Genomic DNA, 16,171 nt, shown 5'->3' with positions numbered 1-16,171 from the left:
ATTTCAGAGCTCAAATCAAACTTCCAGGTGACATTAACAGCCTAATTTGATTCAAGGTCCCCAGTGGGTAAACGTCTTCACGCAGTGGCCCCGCCTCTCTTAAAGCGCGGGGTGGAGTCGATTGAGACGTGTTGACAGGAGACAGGAAAGTTCACTACACCCCTATCCAACTTTTAGGAAGTCGCAAAAAATGGCTGGGAATATTAAGAGGTTCTACGACCTGACAGCAAAGCTGTTGTCCGGTGAATCCTTCAGTTTCTCCACACTGAAGGGGAAAGTTGTTCTCATTGAGAATGTAGCGTCCCTCTGAGGAACAACAGTCAGGGACTACACGCAGATGAACGAGCTTCACTCTCGCTTCTCCGCCGAGGGACTCGTTATCCTGGGTGTGCCCTGCAATCAGTTTGGACATCAGGTAAGGTTTCCGTTTTTGTAAATTAATTTCAATATTCATATAAAAACCCTGCATTCAAAATGTTTTTTTTTAAGTATGTAAGGGCAGTCAAGTGCAAAAAAAGAATCCATCCATTATTACACCCTCTGTTTTCTATGTATTATCTGAAGGTCTTACCCACTATAAGTTGAACTTTTCAGATCAGTGTATATCCTATGATTAAAATTACTTCCACAAGCTTCCAAAATTCACCTAATTACATTACGACGCAACCTATTTACTGAATTGCTTTTATTACTCTCACTTTTTAATGCACGCTCAACAGTTACTCAGTTTTCTCTATTGCATTTCAATGCATCTATAATTATGTTCATGTTTATGCATAACAGGAGAACGCAAGGAACGATGAAATCCTGAGATCCCTGAAGTACGTCCGTCCAGGGAATGGCTTTGAACCAAACTTTCAGCTCCTTGAAAAGGTGGATGTGAATGGCAGTGACGCCCACCCCCTGTTTGTCTATCTGAAGGAGAAACTTCCAGTCCCCAGCGACAATGCTGTGTCTCTCATGAACGACCCAAAGTTCATCATCTGGAGCCCTGTGTGCAGGAGTGACATCTCCTGGAACTTTGAGAAGTTCCTGATTGGTGCCGATGGTGAGCCATACAAGCGCTACAGCAGAAATTTTCTCACCATTGATCTCGAGGGAGACATTAGAGAGTTGCTGAAGAGGATTAAGTAAAATGGGCTGCGACACTCGACGGCTGGTTGTTGAAAATGTCGGCTGTGACCCCTCCCTCACAGAAAGTCTTATCAGCAGGCACGCCTATTTGGGGTATCTTATCTAGCTTTCCCAGCTAACAGCTTAAATAAAACATATTTCAAAGATTGTGATATTTTCAGTGGTACACTCTTGGTTCTTGAACCCATTTACTTAATGAAGAGACTCCTGGAAACCATTTTGTGTAGGACGTTTCTGATGCAGATGTAAATGTCTGACTTTACCACTGTCTATACTACAATGTCTATTTGGGGGGAAAAAGAAAAGAAATTGTGCATGTTTCATGTGAGCATTTTTTTTATTTGAATAAAATGCAATTTATACAAAAAGACTCAGTGCATTTCATATATAACTGTAGATAATTCATGTGCACAAAAAAGTGATGTGTAAATTATTTACACCCTAGATGGAGCTGTAAGTTGAGTTCTGACATTGATTTATTTGAAAATCACATTAAAAATAAGTTGGGCTGAAGAGCAACCAGACGGAAACCAAGAGACATTTATCAACAAAGCAAAAACTATATAGTAAAATAAATGCAGTTGAAATACACCAAAAAAAAAAAAAAAGCACAAGAAGGTCCTGCAGTACAAATTGTGTAATTGAATTTAGGGTGACGCTTTATGTCCTAATTTCAGAAGGGCTACTGCTAACTAGTACTGACTAGTTCTGACTTACTCTTCTGGACAAAATTATAGAAATTCTTATGAGTTAATCTATAATTAGGTGCTTCCTGTACAACAGTAAACAAATTCAAGGACTGTTTCACAAAAGCAGAATTCATGAATTCAAGTTCCAATAAATGTAGGAATACATTTTATCTTCATACACAAATGCTATACCGTTCTACAAAGGCAGGAGGTTCCATTACTCACAAATGCGTAGGCCAAAATTTCATATCTAGTATCAAAATGAGCAGTAACGCATAGATGTCAGTGACTATAGTTACGTATAAATATAAGGATTACTTTGAAATGACATGGAGTTCCTATCTAGAGTTACAGTATTTTCATGTTGATCAGGAATGAAGAACACTGAGGAAGTTATTTAAATTGCTTTATAAATAGGTGCAAAGAACTTTCTGATAATCCAGGTCACAAGGCTGAAATAATCTCAAAACTAGTTTGTTGAATGTAACCATTTCTGGCATATTCAATAAGGTCAAAAATGTATGAAGTGTTTCCAATATCTGGCTGAATGTTGAATTTGAGTAATGGTAGGTTCATGTGTTTTACACTTGTTCCTTTTCTGGATGTACCTAATAAAGTGGCACGTTATAACAACAGTGTGGTTATAGTCTTACTATAGAAAATCCTTGCTCTGAGGTTTTTGTTCAAATGAAAAAGCGTAAATTAAGGATGAAGGCCAAATTTAAATGAGTAAGGTCATTTGTTCCTTACTTCCTTTAGTGAATACTAATTAAATATGAGATAAGCGTGATGAATTCTGACTTAATCCCCTGTTTGGGTTCTGTGAAACATTCCCCACTCTTCTCGCTGTTCTGTGCCGACATTACTAGTAAGGGACAGCCGTCTGATCGATGCTTCCTGCTTGAAGTGCTACGCGGAGCTGCTGCATCTCATCCAACATGGCTGGCCAGGAAGATCCCGTACAGAGAGAGATTCATCAAGATTGGGCAAATCGAGAGTACATAGAAGTGATTACTAGCAGCATTAAGAAAATTGCTGACTTCCTCAACTCGTTCGGTAAGATTTCAGCGAACGAAGTCTTGAATGTGATCATCTTAGAGTATAAAATTTGATTGAAAAGATCAGGTTGGCTAGTTGAGCTAGCTTTGTAGCTTCTGCTAGCAATGATGTTGATGTTTTTAATGGCCACTCCCAGCTAGCTGTTAGCTTCCAGCTTCCTGTTTTCTTAGGACGTTTTAAAGCAAATTTAGTAGATAAAATATTATCTACATAAGGTTAAGAGTAAATTTAATTTAAAAATTACGCAGGTAGGGTAGCGTAACAGCGTGATGTTTTTTAAACAGGTTCTACAGGTTTAGTCGGCCGTGTTTACTGAGTGAACAGCTGATGGCTGGAGCTGTACAAATTCCATTAACGGGTCGTATTAGTCTAGAAATCGTGTTACGTGCACAACTTATTCCAGATAAATACATCATGAAGACTAAACAACTTGCACTTGTTTTGTTACTAACAGAACAAGTGCAACGACTTAAGTCTAGATCTCCTGTCCTACATTTTACATTGTGCTTAGTAATGTTTGGATATAGTAAGGAAACGTGATGACAAATAGAAAAGTTTAATCCATCCTTTAATCATCTTTGTGGGAACATGAACACCTCTAAACATGCAGGACAGCAGCTCTTGGGGATTATGCTTTGTAAATGAACAGGATTGTGATAAAATTGATAGACAGATGTCTGCATCTTAAGCATACTAATAACCCTAACGTCATATTTCATTAAAACTCTTACAGATATGTCTTGTCGGTCTCGTCTGGCCACCCTCAACGAAAAGCTAACAGCGTTGGAGAGAAGGATTGAATACATAGAGGCCAGAGTAAGTATAGGAATCACATGGACTTTGTGCTTGGCTGACTCCAAGTGATCTAACCATTAAACTAAACTGTATCTTGATACAGGTGACCAAAGGAGAGACCCTGACCTAGATCTCATCATGGGAATTCCTAACATCTTCAAACTACTTCCCCACCCTCCACCCTGAAGCGTTTTGGACTAAATGTGCTGGACTCCACCATCCTTATTGGGGGATCATGTGGACCATTTTTTATATTGTATGGCTGAAAGATTGTGTTGTTTTTAACTCATGACACATTTGTATACAATATATGGGTCTGTTTGACACAAACATCATTATTTGTTTAAAAAATTAAGGTCAATTAAGTATTGGTTTCAACAGATCTTGGGGCTTAGTAATGTTTTTCGCTGTAAGCATTATGTGTACAGTGTCATTACCAAATCAGAAATGAATGGAGGAAAAAAAAGAGAACATTCTTGTGTGCCAAGTTGAACAAGTAATTGTGTAGTCACCTTAATTGAAAACCTGCCTGTACATTAACTGTTTAGTGTTGATGAAACTTTAAAGACTGTAATAAATTATGAACAGTTGTTATGTTTCATCTCTGCTTAGCCATATGCAGCTTAAACATAAATATGTGAAATTCATCAAGAAAACTTCAGGAGAACTCAAATGGATAAAACAGTCCGAAGTGGGTATCATCTACAACTCTTAAAGATGCACAGTTGAACAAAGCATTCGACAAATGATTTGCAGCATTAACCATTTATATGACTAGTGCTCTAACGCTACAGCACAGTACAGATAGCTACCACATACAGAGTTTAGATCCATAGTTAATAATTGCTTGCATTCAACTTGAACGTCACAGGATGGTTGCTGATTCTGAAGTCAACATTTATTGGTCGGTTTCCTGTTTAGCACACAGCTAACAGCTGTAGACCATCTTTGATGCACTGTAGTTAGAAAAATTAACATACATACAATGGTCAAAGTTTTTTGTTTTATATTTTACACATATTTAAGAAAAGACTGAAAAAAGTATTCATTTATTTTAAAAAAACCTCCTCATATTGTTAAAAAACATATCTTTATTCCAAACACATAAGAAGGTGGTGAAACAAACATTAAATTTGTGAAAAATTAATCAAATGCTTTTTCTTATCTGGTATTACAGTACATTGACTATCTTGTAAATTTCACTTTATAACAGGTCAGTACTGAACAGAGTTAATCTACAGCAATGGCGATTTTAAAAAATAGAGAAAGATTTATTCTCCACAAACAGCAGATTTTGTACAAGAACCTTGTGCTTGCGAAATCTTTTATGTTAGTGAAAACTAAAAAAAGGTCTAAATTTAACACTTGGACTACCACATGTCCACCTGAAGGTGTGAATGTGTGAAACATGTCATTTTTGTAAGTCATTCCAGATGTCACCACCTTACTTGCCTCTATGAAGGGCTATTCTGTTGGGCTTGCTGTTTATTGCTTAATGTGTAAATTATGTAATCTGAACTTTTTTCTCGAAAGCAGTATCACCTAGAGATAAAAGTAAAGAAAATTATTCACTAATGAAAATAAAACACAGTTTAAGCCTTTCATTCAATTGATGGTAGTGAAGGAGGTTAATTTTAAGACTGGTTTGGTTAGACCACATTCAATAGAATGTCGTTTAAAAACTACTACTACATATATTATCCTGATTTACTTTATGACAACCCAGAACGAAAGAATAAGCCAATTAGAGAAACTTAAATCCCTTTATGCGAAATGATACAGACGCGGCACTAATATTCTTAATAATAAAGGTACACATAAACATTGTAAAATTCTGTGGCTATAAGGTCACAAACATTCTTCTGTAAATATTGCATAATAGTAAGGCTCTCGCAAAATGGCGCCGTGTTAACATAATTTTTCCGCAGTTCTGACTTGCAGGCAAAATCCAAAGCGCAAACACTGGAACAAAGTCGCTTGACTCGGAAAGAAACATGTAAATCCGGGTTTTAACGCTCTAAAATTGTGTATCAAATTAAATCCCGACTTAATGTAAGTCACAAAACTATGACAGTTTTAAAACTGATATTCTGATTACAATGACTGCCTGCGAGACTCTACCACGGAATAATAAACCCTCTACTGTACATGCTGCCCCAGTGCATCTTGGGATAAAGAAGGTTCCATCGTCGTCTGTGTCGTCAGCAGCCTTTCGACGTGAAATGAGTTTTGTTTCTTGTAATTGTTTGAATGTTTCTGCGATAAAGTAATTATTAAAAGAGCGTCGTTGTAAAGAAATATACGTCGGTGAGTTGTTTTATTGCTAAGGTCGAAAATAGAGGAGTTTTCTGTACTGGGTGACGTCGTTGTTTTTTGTCCTTTTCCAACAAATATTCGGGCTCCATGTTGTGTTTTACCATGGTTTCCCTGCGTTCATTTGGCTTGGAAACATGCGTTTGTGAATGAATGTGCTTTAAATTAAATTAAATATCTAGACGGGTTGTGGGAAGGGAACAATGAGTAAACTTCAGATTCTTTCTTTCCTGTAGATTTTGCAGGAGTGAAGAGTCCGTTAAGAAAATGGGTGCTGATAAGAGGTAAGTCTAAACAGAATGCGCTTCTTATGTTCAGTGGTATTAAAACATAAGATGGGATTCAATGTTTGTATTCTAGAGAACGACCGTTCACTATAAGCTCAATTGTAAAATGGTGCCGAAGTTACATCAGTAGTAAAGCGGAAAGAGGTACGTCCTTGTTCTTGCAGCGAAGGGCGTCAATGCTAACATTATTGCCTCGTAAGGAAATTATTTTTGATATGCTAGGTCAGCCAAGATATATCTGAAATGCATTTTTTTTAAATCTCCTTCAGCTAGGACCTCTTTAATGTCGAGGCCAAGTTTGAAAATAATTGTTAAATGAAATACATGCAAATATTGGTCATTAATTAAAAGATGTGCACTATTATTATTCTTAAAAACCTATGTGTTACTGATGTTGTAGGGATTCATTGGTTTCCACCAATCACCAGCCACCACCAAAATCGAGTTGAATGTAAAAAATGCCGGAAGTACCAGATGCCATAGAACACCCATACATTGAGCTACTTTGTTAGCTGTAAACTCAGTATTTACATCCAATCAGATAATCCAAGAGTCTTTTTGCACACATATGCACATTATGCAAAAAGGTTAAATGTGGTTGCATAACCCTGCAAAGACAAGCCTGCTGCTCCTGGTCTTTGATAAATCATAGGTCAAGCTGACAATATCCACACAAAAATAAAGTATATCAAAGAAGTGGAAATGAGTGTGGTCGACGTATAGCTATACACACAATATGTGTTAAACATCTTTTAGTCTAAAGTGCAAGCATGTTAAAGAACTGTTTTGGGTTAAGAGGGCAATAGTTTGCTCTAAGCAGTGCAGTGACTGTGCTTGCATTGTTTTTGAATGATTGTTGTTCCCCATGAGCCTGAGCCAAGCTCTTGATAAAAGCAGTTCCTTCCTGTGACCTGTTGGTAAACTGCAGTTGGGGCGGTTCAGGTTTTCTGAAGTCAGAGCGAGGATTTTGTGTCGGTAGAAACATGAAAGAACATAAATTTCTAGTCAAGTAGTTTGTTTGTAATGATGTTTTTCTCCGCTGTCTTACAGAATCAGTCGGACTGAGCGTAGTGGTCGATACGGTTCAGAACAGTCCCGTGATGATCCAGACTGGCGAGACCGACGGGACAGAGACCAAGACCGTGATCACAACTCCAGACGTTGGAGTGAAGAGAGGCGTGATCGTTATGATGGAGACCGCAGAGGACCACGAGACAGTCCTGAGGTATGAGCTCAAATATTTGCACATTTGTGTTCTTATTTTGGTTGCTGATATTAAACTTTAATGCTTTGTTTTGAAGCAGAGAGAGAGGAAACGGCGGAACAGTGATAGTAGATCAGAAGATGGTTATCACTCAGACGGTGACTATCAAGAGCAGGATTACAGACGAGAACCGGGGGATGACAGGAAGAGTAAGACCATCATGCTTGGGGGGTTGTCTTCTCACACCACTGAGGAGGATGTAAGTGATTTTGAATATCAGTTTTGCATATTTAGTTTGAGTAAATTAGTTTTTATTAAGATACAGTGAGTCCTAATGTAAATTGTACCTTTTTTTGTATAATTTAGATTCGTTTTGCCATTGACCAACTGGAGGGACCCCAGCCCATAGATGTCAGACTGATGAAAAAGAGAACAGGTGAGAACCTGAGGAACCCTGGACCCTTAACTCCCCACCCCCAGGCTTTGACCATAGGGCCAATCTGCTTCCATTCAGACCCATTTTCCCATAGCACATAGGAGAGAGTTGTGTGAAACAAACAGATGTAAAACTTTAATGCAAGACTTACTGTTTCAGTACTTTGTGGATCGGTTCAAGGTAAGTAAGTACGGCATTACTAGTTATTGAGCTCAGTTGACTGACCCACTCTAAGAGTGTGGTATTCAGCAGGATTTCTTGCTATGGTAAAACTCCTAAGGAGTGGCCTTTTGTGTACCAAACTTGGCCTGGGTCGTGAAGCAGTTTGTGGAAGACTTTGAATAATATGCCCATGGACTCTTAACTAACACACCTCCCGTCTATATTTGAATGCTGTCTCTAGGTATAAGCCGTGGTTTCGCCTTCGTGGACTTTTATCACTTGCAAGATGCTACCAGATGGATGGAGACCAATCAGGTTGCTTCACAATCGCCAAGTCTAGTTTTAATCTTGGGGATCTGGAGAATTGACTCTAAAGGCAACCAGAATGTGTTGAATATGAAGTGTGGAAACTGTAGGAAAATAACTCATAGAATGAATACCACACATCAAAACAGTTTGACTTAAATATAACCAGAGATGTCTATTTGTTTGTTTTTGATCTGAAACCTTCGTACATTAACAAAGTGTTTAGTTTTACTATTAGCATTGATACTAAACAGCAGACACATTTTGTGAGCTCTGTATTTAAGATTATGAGCACACCGTTTTTTTTTGTTTTTTTTTTTTTTTACTTCAAATTTCGGTGTCCATTTGAAGACTTAAGTGTTATCTTTTTTTACGCCCTAGTCCTCAGTAGATGGGAATTTTAAATGTTTTCATTTTTTTTATGGAAAAGCTCATGGTTTTTTTTTTTTCTGTCTTTTTTTTTTAAGCTGTCAGCTGTGTCTATTAGGATCACATTATACATTCTGCTCCAGCCTAGTCTGGGCACGCGGGTCCCAAACACCTAAAGAAACTTCTTTACATCATGCTCACTTATACATCATGTGCCTGTCTTTAACTCAAAGGCTGTCTGGGGGTCCCTCTCCCCATTCTCTCCCTTCCAACACTGCTTGCCCCAATTGATTAGATATTAGTCCACCATGAACTCTTGAGTGATTGTTGTTTCCTCTTTCAGAAACTTCTGGTCATCCAAGGCAAAGTTGTGGACATGCACTACAGTCACCCTAGGAACAAGTATGAAGACTGGCTCTGCAACACTGTAAGTAAACCCCTGATTTTTACCATTGTTCAGTCCAGTCCAATCTTTTCTGCACTGGTACAATTGTTAAAGCTTAAGTTGTGTCTCAGGTTAGTTTAGCATCAAAGTAGACCTCCTTTTGTCTGCGGTAGCTCTGTTCTGGGCTTTAGTAGCTGTTTTTAATAAAAATGATTTGAACGGTTACTTGCAGTGTGGCCTGTACAATTTCCGGAGGCGATTGAAGTGCTTCAGGTGTGGAGCAGCTAAAGCTGGTAAGTAGTTGAATCAGCAAGAGGCCAACCACTGCAGACATCCGCACAGCCTGGGCTGAGAGTGTTGAGGTTTAGCACATCTGTTACAGTAACTGTACAATCTTAAAAAGTATTTTCAGTTTTAAATTGGGTTTAGACAAGGAGCCATCATAAGCGAGAAGGGAAGTCCAATGTTTCCACGTAATTCCTGAAGTATTAGTATTAGCTCCCTTAAATTTTTGACCCTCCTGGTGTAATTTATATTTTTCAAGGCTGAAAACATCAAGTTTTTAGCACTTAATTTTTTTAAATGTTATTTTAAATCATCATTAAAGGTTATGTTAATGGCATTTTTATTTCTGTGATTCTCCTAACAGATGGTGAAGCGGGCAATGCTGCTGGGCTCCCTGAACTTCAGCCCACTGGTGATTTCTATGGAGACAGTAAGAGCTCTTGTTCTTCCAGATCCAAAAGCTAAAACGATTATCCACGATTGGCTTTTCTTAAAGTGAATCCTTGTCGTCTTTTACAGCAATCATCTTGAGAAACATTGCTCCTCTGACCACGGTGGACACCATTTTGACAGCGCTGGCGCCATACGCCAATTTGTCAGCCAATAACATTCGCCTTATTAAGGACAAGCAAACAGGCCAGAACAGAGGCTTTGCTTTTGTTCAGCTGTCCTCCCCTCTGGTAAAACAACCTTGGATACATATTGAATTATTTATCAACACAAATCACAACCCAGTGGTCTAAATGTACCATTTTAAATTTGATATCTCAACTTTTTGCAGGAAGCTTCCCAGCTGCTAACCATCTTACAAGGTTTGCAACCTCCACTGAAAATGGATGGGAAAACAATCGGGGTGGATTATGCTAAGAGTGCTAGAAAGTGAGTCATCTCTGTAAAGCATTAAAAGGCATTTAGTTGTACTTATGGAACTACCACTTTTGTTGAGCACAAAGTAATTTAACTTTTTGTCTTAACTAGGGACCTCTTATTGCCTGATGGGAATCGTGTCAGTGCTTTTTCTGTGGCCAGCACAGCCATTGCAGCAGCACAGTGGTCATCAGCTCAGGTTGGCCCATTTTTCTCAGAGTGCCTTGTTTTTTTTTGTTTTTCTGCAGCTGTTGGGATCACACATTAATAATCTATTTTCCACCTTCCAGCCACAGCAGAGCTCAGACGGGATGTCAGAGTATGCCTGTCTGCAGGAAAGTTACGCTCCTCTGTCACAGGTTAGTTCAACAAAGTGCCAAATATTTGGAGTAAAAATACACTTATATATGTAGAAAAGAGTTCATTTGTAGGAATCCAAGACTAACGGGAAAGTCATATGTTTAAATTATACATTAACATTTGCTTTGGATGTTTTACAGGACTACCAGACATATTATCATCAAGGAACAGCAGCCAGTACTTGTCAGGGAAATGGAATCCTAGGAGGTAAATTGCCTTTTTTTCCCACATTAGATCATATAAAGGTGTAATGTTTTAACTTTTGTCTTAATTTAATATTCCGTTTTTTCACAATTGAATCCGTTACTTTATGTAGGACAGGACTGTTTAACTAAACTCTTCAAAAGCTGCTGTCTTGCATGCTTTAAATATGTTGTTTTAATTCAGCTGATTCAAATGGACGAATGTTCTCCTCAGCATGTTATGAAGTTTTGCAGAGGTGTGGAAGTAAACATTTGTTTCAGCTGTGTTGGAACAGGGACATATTTAAAACTTGCAGGACATCTTCTTGTGTACACATACCACAGCAACACTCTACTGCTCTACTTCACTTTAAAGCTTTAACGATTCAGAATGCTGTAATAATTGGATTTTCTTTGTGGTTTTAGCTGCTCCGGGTGTAAAGCTGGTTCCTGCTGCCGTTGTGATATCGCAGAGTCCACAAGTCTACCAACCACATATCATTGCGCCACCTGCTGTACAGGTAATGTCATCGGTTGTAATGAATTACATGAAGTTGAAAAACAATATCAACTTCTAAAAAAAACATCTAAACTCTAATTCCAGGCGTTGCCTCTTGCTCAGCAACTGGAGGCAAAACCTCAGCCAGGACTTGCAGCTGTTGAATCTGTAGCTCTGCCTGCTTTGGCTGTAGCTGCTGCCCAGGTTAATGGAGCCAGTGCAGTACCAGCTGCTGGACCGGCGGCGGAGTCCACCAGTGGTACGGACAAATCTGTTGCTTTAATATACTTTTTTTTTTTTTTTGTAATGGATACAATCTGACTTTTTAATTTTACTTTTTAAAACTACAATTTTATGAAAAATTGAGCTACTTTAAATAGGTTTTGGTCGGTTTCAATTGAATCTAGCTTTTTCTAGCAGATGGAGGCACTGATCAGAGTTGAATGGATGACCTGCCAATGCAAACTTAAGCTGATTCTGACTTTACTCTGAAGTATTGATAAAAAAGATACAGTCAGCTATTTATAATATTTGTTTATAACCGTTCTGCTTTGAATATTCATGGTAGCAACCGAGATGATGTCTCGCTGTGTGATAAAGCAGCTGATGGAAAACAGGGTTTTACTGTCATGAAACGCACAACAAATTTTTAACATCTTATCAATTAGTGCCCGTAGCGACCCAGTCTCATCTGTCTGAGCCCCAATTAACAACAAATGTTTTAATGTGTTGTAGAAAACATAGCTGCCTATATGTACCTTCTCTGATTTCTTATTGCCTGAGTGATACTGAAGATGCTAAACTAAGTCCACTAGTCACCAGTGGACTTGGTGAAGGTTTTCTGATGACTCTTTAACTTCTAGGACTTTTTATTATACAGCAGTAATAACCTAAATATCCTAAACTGGTACTATCACAACTTTTTAATGCGCCTACCAGGATTCTATTAACAAGTATTAACTTGATGTTTCCATAATCAACAGGTTCTCTTCCTGATACATCTACCTATCAATATGATGAGTCCTCTGGCTACTATTACGACCCTCAGACTGGCCTCTACTACGACCCAAATTCACAAGTAAGTAACACAAAGTCCTTAATATCACCCAGTTTGGTTGGAGAGATTTCGTAATGTTTTGATTCTGTACATCACTGCTTTATGTTGCAGTATTATTACAACACTCAGACTCAGCAGTACCTGTACTGGGATAGTGAGAAACAGACATATGTACCGGCCTCTGGCAACATAAACGCTGGGCAGAATGATAAAACAGCAAATGGCTCAGCGGGAGGCAACAAGGAGCCTAAAGAGAAAAAAGAGAAACCAAAGAGCAAGACTGCACAGCAGGTATTTTTGTAAATCCCACTTTAAGGCACTTTATCTGTTCTGTTTAGCTTTATCCGTTTTATCACTGTTTTGTTTTTTTAAACTTTGATTTTTAAATATTTCAGATTGCTAAAGACATGGAACGGTGGGCTAAAAGCCTCAATAAGCAGAAAGAAAACTTCAAAAGTAGCTTTCAGCCCATCAGTCAAGAAGAGAGGAAGGAGGCAGCAGCAGCTGATGCTGGATACACGTTGTTTGAGAAGAAGGTATTTCATAAGATTCAACAAGTAAACATCCTAGTGGGTAATGGTTGACAAATTTAGATTAAACGTGTTGAATGACTCTTCAGCAGGCAGGTCTAGACAGACTCATGCAAGAGGTTGCGAGGTGCGCTGAAGAGGAAGCACTTCCTATAAACTCTGCCAGTTCTTCCAAGGTATTTCCTCTTTCTGGAGTTTCATTAGGTGTGGCCTCCGAGTTATCTGTTTTTTATGGGACGTTGCCTCTGTGTGTGTGTGTTGGGTTAGTGTGGCCTGGTGGCAGCCTACAGTGGAGACAGTGACCCTGAGGAAGGAGTCGGAGGAGGAGAATCCGATGGCGGTGACCTGAGTCTGGACAAACTGACAGACTGGAAGAAGATGGCCTGTCTGCTGTGTAGGAGACAGTTCCCCAACAAAGAGGGTTTAGTGAGACATCAGCAGCTCTCTGACCTTCACAAGGTATCACCCTAACTTACTGACTTCTGACTGATTTATTTCAAATTTCAACAGTCCCAACTAAAAAAAAAAAAAAAAATCTGTTTTCTTAGAAAAACCTTGAAGTTCTCCGCAGATCTAAAATGAGTGAAGCAGAGCTGGAAGAGTTGGAAAGGAAAGAAACAGAGGTTTGAGAATACACTCATATGCTTGGTTATGTTCATCTTACTTTGACCTTTTTTTAATTTGAAATGTATATATTTTTGGCATCAGCAAAAATACAGGGACAGAGCAGCTGAGAGAAGAGAAAAATACGGCATTCCAGAACCACCAGTGCCTAAAAAGAAGAAATTCAACCAGCCAGCACCAGTCGTGTAAGAGCATTGTTGTGTATTTTATTTAAGACACAAATTGTACTTTTTTTTATTTATTTTTTTTTGTTTTACTATACAAATGTAATATTTGGTTTATTACCTGTGCAGAAACTATGAGCAGCCCACTAAAGATGGCCTTACCAGTGATAATATTGGGAATAAGATGCTGCAAGCGATGGGCTGGAAGGAGGGGAAAGGTCTTGGTCGCAACCAGCAGGGCATCACCGCTCCGATAGAGGTAGACCCAGAGACGACGGGCTCCATCCGACTGAGCAGCATTAATTACCGTAGAGCGTGCTGATGCCTGTCCTTTTCCCCTGCAGGCACAGTTGAGAACTAAAGGAGCTGGACTTGGCACCAAGGGAACCAACTACACCCTGTCTGCTTCAGATACATACAAAGACGCAGTCCGGAAAGCAATGTTTGCCCGCTTCACAGAATTGGAATGAGTCGTTTTCTAACTTGATTGCGTTGGTGTGATCTGTGAAATATCAGCTAAACTATCGCAGAGGAGAAAACGGACTCATGTTGAATAAATCCACTCTGTTTGACGCATAATGGTTTACTTACTGTCACAAAATGGACCACCAGAGATTTGTTAGTTACCTGAGGTTGTAAAGGATCTAATTTATAAATTGTACATATGCATAATGAGTTGTCTTTGTTGTTTTACATTGCTGTTTGTTTTTTTTATTTTATTTTATTTTATTAGATTTAAGTTTGTCTTTGCATGACTGTACAGTTTATATGAGATCTTGTCAAATGTAAAGAAAATAAAAGATGAGATTAAAGTTGGGATCATTACATAAGACCGAGTCTTGTTGTAATGACAGGTCAGCTGAAAGTGTAAAGTTAAATTTCAGTAATTCAATTCAGACAGTGAACCTATTATGCGTGTTAAGATTTATTACTACTGATAATTTAAGACTTACTTTAATATAGATTATTGCTGGCAGATGATGAAAACTCTAAAGTTCTGTTTATCAAATTGGAGTAAGACCCATAGAAAGGGATTTTCAACACAGAACTCAGATTGTGGCTGATGTTGAATTGGAGACTGCTTTGACATTGATTCAGCGGATACTCTGAGACACTCTTCACAAATGAGCTAAGCTGCTATGTTGTTGCTGAAGAAGCTGAGTACCTGCAATGATTACAAAAGTTAAGTGGAAGGAAAATGTTTGGATGAAAAAAAATGCTAAGTTTTACTTTTCATTTGGAGATCAAGGGTCCAGATTCTTGAGGAATTCAAGATGTGCGCTTCACGCCCTGACTTTAGATAATATATGGATTATTGTCAAGGATGAGAGCAGATCCATCAGTTCAGATGTGCTGAAATATCGAAACCAAGTAGGGTTCCTCTACATGTCAGAGTTATGTGATAAAACACATAATCTGCTCTGTATTTGTAAATTACATTCCAAATGAAATACATTAAAGTTTAAGATTATAATCTGACAAGCAAAAAAAAACGGACTGCAATAAACTAGTGTGTTGTCCTTTTCCCTTATTTGTAAAGTCTGTCCAAATGCTGAGCTCTGAAGGAGGAAAAGCAAAACCTGTGGACAAGCTTTTTCTGAGCCAAATTAAGTAACAAGGATTCCTGTTGCTATCCGTCTGTCCGGTTCATTCAGTTCATACCAGCTCAAACTTAAGGAATATGAGAAACAAATAGGTTAAGCAGTTCACACATTTCACAGTACATCCAACAATTTTATGCTTAGCACGGATTTACATGTAAGTTTTAGAGAAAGACCTTTTTTAAAATAAAAATACAAAAAGAAGCAGATTAAAGGGAAAAGTCGAGACATGTCACATGTTTCCGACTCTACAAACGAAGCAGGACGAGTGACTGGAAGTCAGAGGTTATAACATTTGTGAGGAATGTGTGATCTGTATATTTCAGCCTGTTTAAGGAGAACAAATGCAGAAACTGTTTGGTTTCACAGGACCAAGAGTCCAGTCCAGTCAATTTAGCATGGAGATAACCCCGATGAGTTTTTGTGTGTTTATTTAAAATTTGGAATATTTAATGGTTAAATATGTTTCATGGTTTTAATTGTTTCAGTTGTGAGCATGAGAAGAAGAAACATTTGGAAGTGGTACCCACAGAGATTTACATAAATTCAGATTAATTTATGGAAGATTCTTTTGGGAGTTGTTTTCTGATTTTGCTTTATTTTATGAAATTCTGTTTAATCTATATGTTTGTATACTTTACATCTGAATATACTATCTTTAAATAATTATAGCATATTATATGTATTTTTAATGACTTTATTAGTATATATTTTTGACATAAATATTTAACAACTCTTAAATTAATGTACTATTCTTCGTTTGGTCTTCCATACCATACTGACCCCTAGAGGCCGCTAAAAGTAACGGGGTTTTTTTTTTTTTTTTTTTTTTTTGGGGGTTTTTTTTTTTTTTTTTTTTTTTT

At 38.1% G+C, this 16,171-nt stretch overlaps 3 protein-coding genes across 5 annotated transcripts; all 3 read left to right on the top strand.

Annotated features, from left to right (window-relative positions):
• The first annotated feature begins 99 nt into the window (after nt 1-99).
• Nucleotides 100-1,501, top strand: gpx1a (glutathione peroxidase 1a). Its single transcript, XM_015024169.1, has 2 exons — nt 100-415; nt 784-1,501. Exons 1-2 carry the CDS (start codon nt 191-193, stop codon nt 1,132-1,134), a joined length of 576 nt encoding a protein of 191 aa, XP_014879655.1. The 5' UTR covers nt 100-190; the 3' UTR covers nt 1,135-1,501.
• A 1,168-nt stretch (nt 1,502-2,669) lies between these two features.
• Nucleotides 2,670-4,267, top strand: brk1 (BRICK1 subunit of SCAR/WAVE actin nucleating complex). The gene is made up of 3 exons (XM_015024170.1): nt 2,670-2,879; nt 3,616-3,698; nt 3,781-4,267. The coding sequence occupies exons 1-3, from the start codon at nt 2,762-2,764 to the stop codon at nt 3,805-3,807; spliced, it is 228 nt and encodes a 75-aa protein (XP_014879656.1). The 5' UTR covers nt 2,670-2,761; the 3' UTR covers nt 3,808-4,267.
• Nucleotides 4,268-5,840: 1,573 nt separating this feature from the next.
• Nucleotides 5,841-14,537, top strand: rbm5 (RNA binding motif protein 5). Of its 3 annotated transcripts, none has more exons than XM_015024166.1 (25): nt 5,841-5,984; nt 6,227-6,274; nt 7,328-7,502; nt 7,579-7,740; nt 7,848-7,917; nt 8,321-8,394; nt 9,098-9,181; nt 9,372-9,432; nt 9,789-9,854; nt 9,944-10,104; nt 10,206-10,303; nt 10,403-10,490; nt 10,582-10,650; nt 10,792-10,858; nt 11,260-11,354; nt 11,438-11,591; nt 12,316-12,410; nt 12,501-12,680; nt 12,785-12,925; nt 13,009-13,095; nt 13,187-13,378; nt 13,468-13,542; nt 13,628-13,728; nt 13,837-13,966; nt 14,052-14,537. In XM_015024166.1, exons 2-25 carry the CDS (start codon nt 6,258-6,260, stop codon nt 14,175-14,177), a joined length of 2,568 nt encoding a protein of 855 aa, XP_014879652.1. In that variant the 5' UTR covers nt 5,841-5,984; nt 6,227-6,257; the 3' UTR covers nt 14,178-14,537. The 3 variants fall into 3 exon arrangements, with proteins under 3 accessions (XP_014879652.1, XP_014879654.1, XP_014879653.1); XM_015024168.1 differs by having other exon boundaries at nt 7,582-7,740; nt 14,052-14,177; XM_015024167.1 differs by having other exon boundaries at nt 13,012-13,095; nt 14,052-14,177.
• The last annotated feature ends 1,634 nt before the right edge of the window (nt 14,538-16,171 follow it).

Source organism: Poecilia latipinna, unplaced genomic scaffold, assembly GCF_001443285.1.
Source record: "Poecilia latipinna isolate Pla-1442-1.1 unplaced genomic scaffold, P_latipinna-1.0 Scaffold3556, whole genome shotgun sequence".
NCBI classification, from domain to species: Eukaryota; Metazoa; Chordata; class Actinopteri; order Cyprinodontiformes; family Poeciliidae; genus Poecilia; species Poecilia latipinna.
This window is presented reverse-complemented; position numbering and strand designations above follow the sequence as displayed.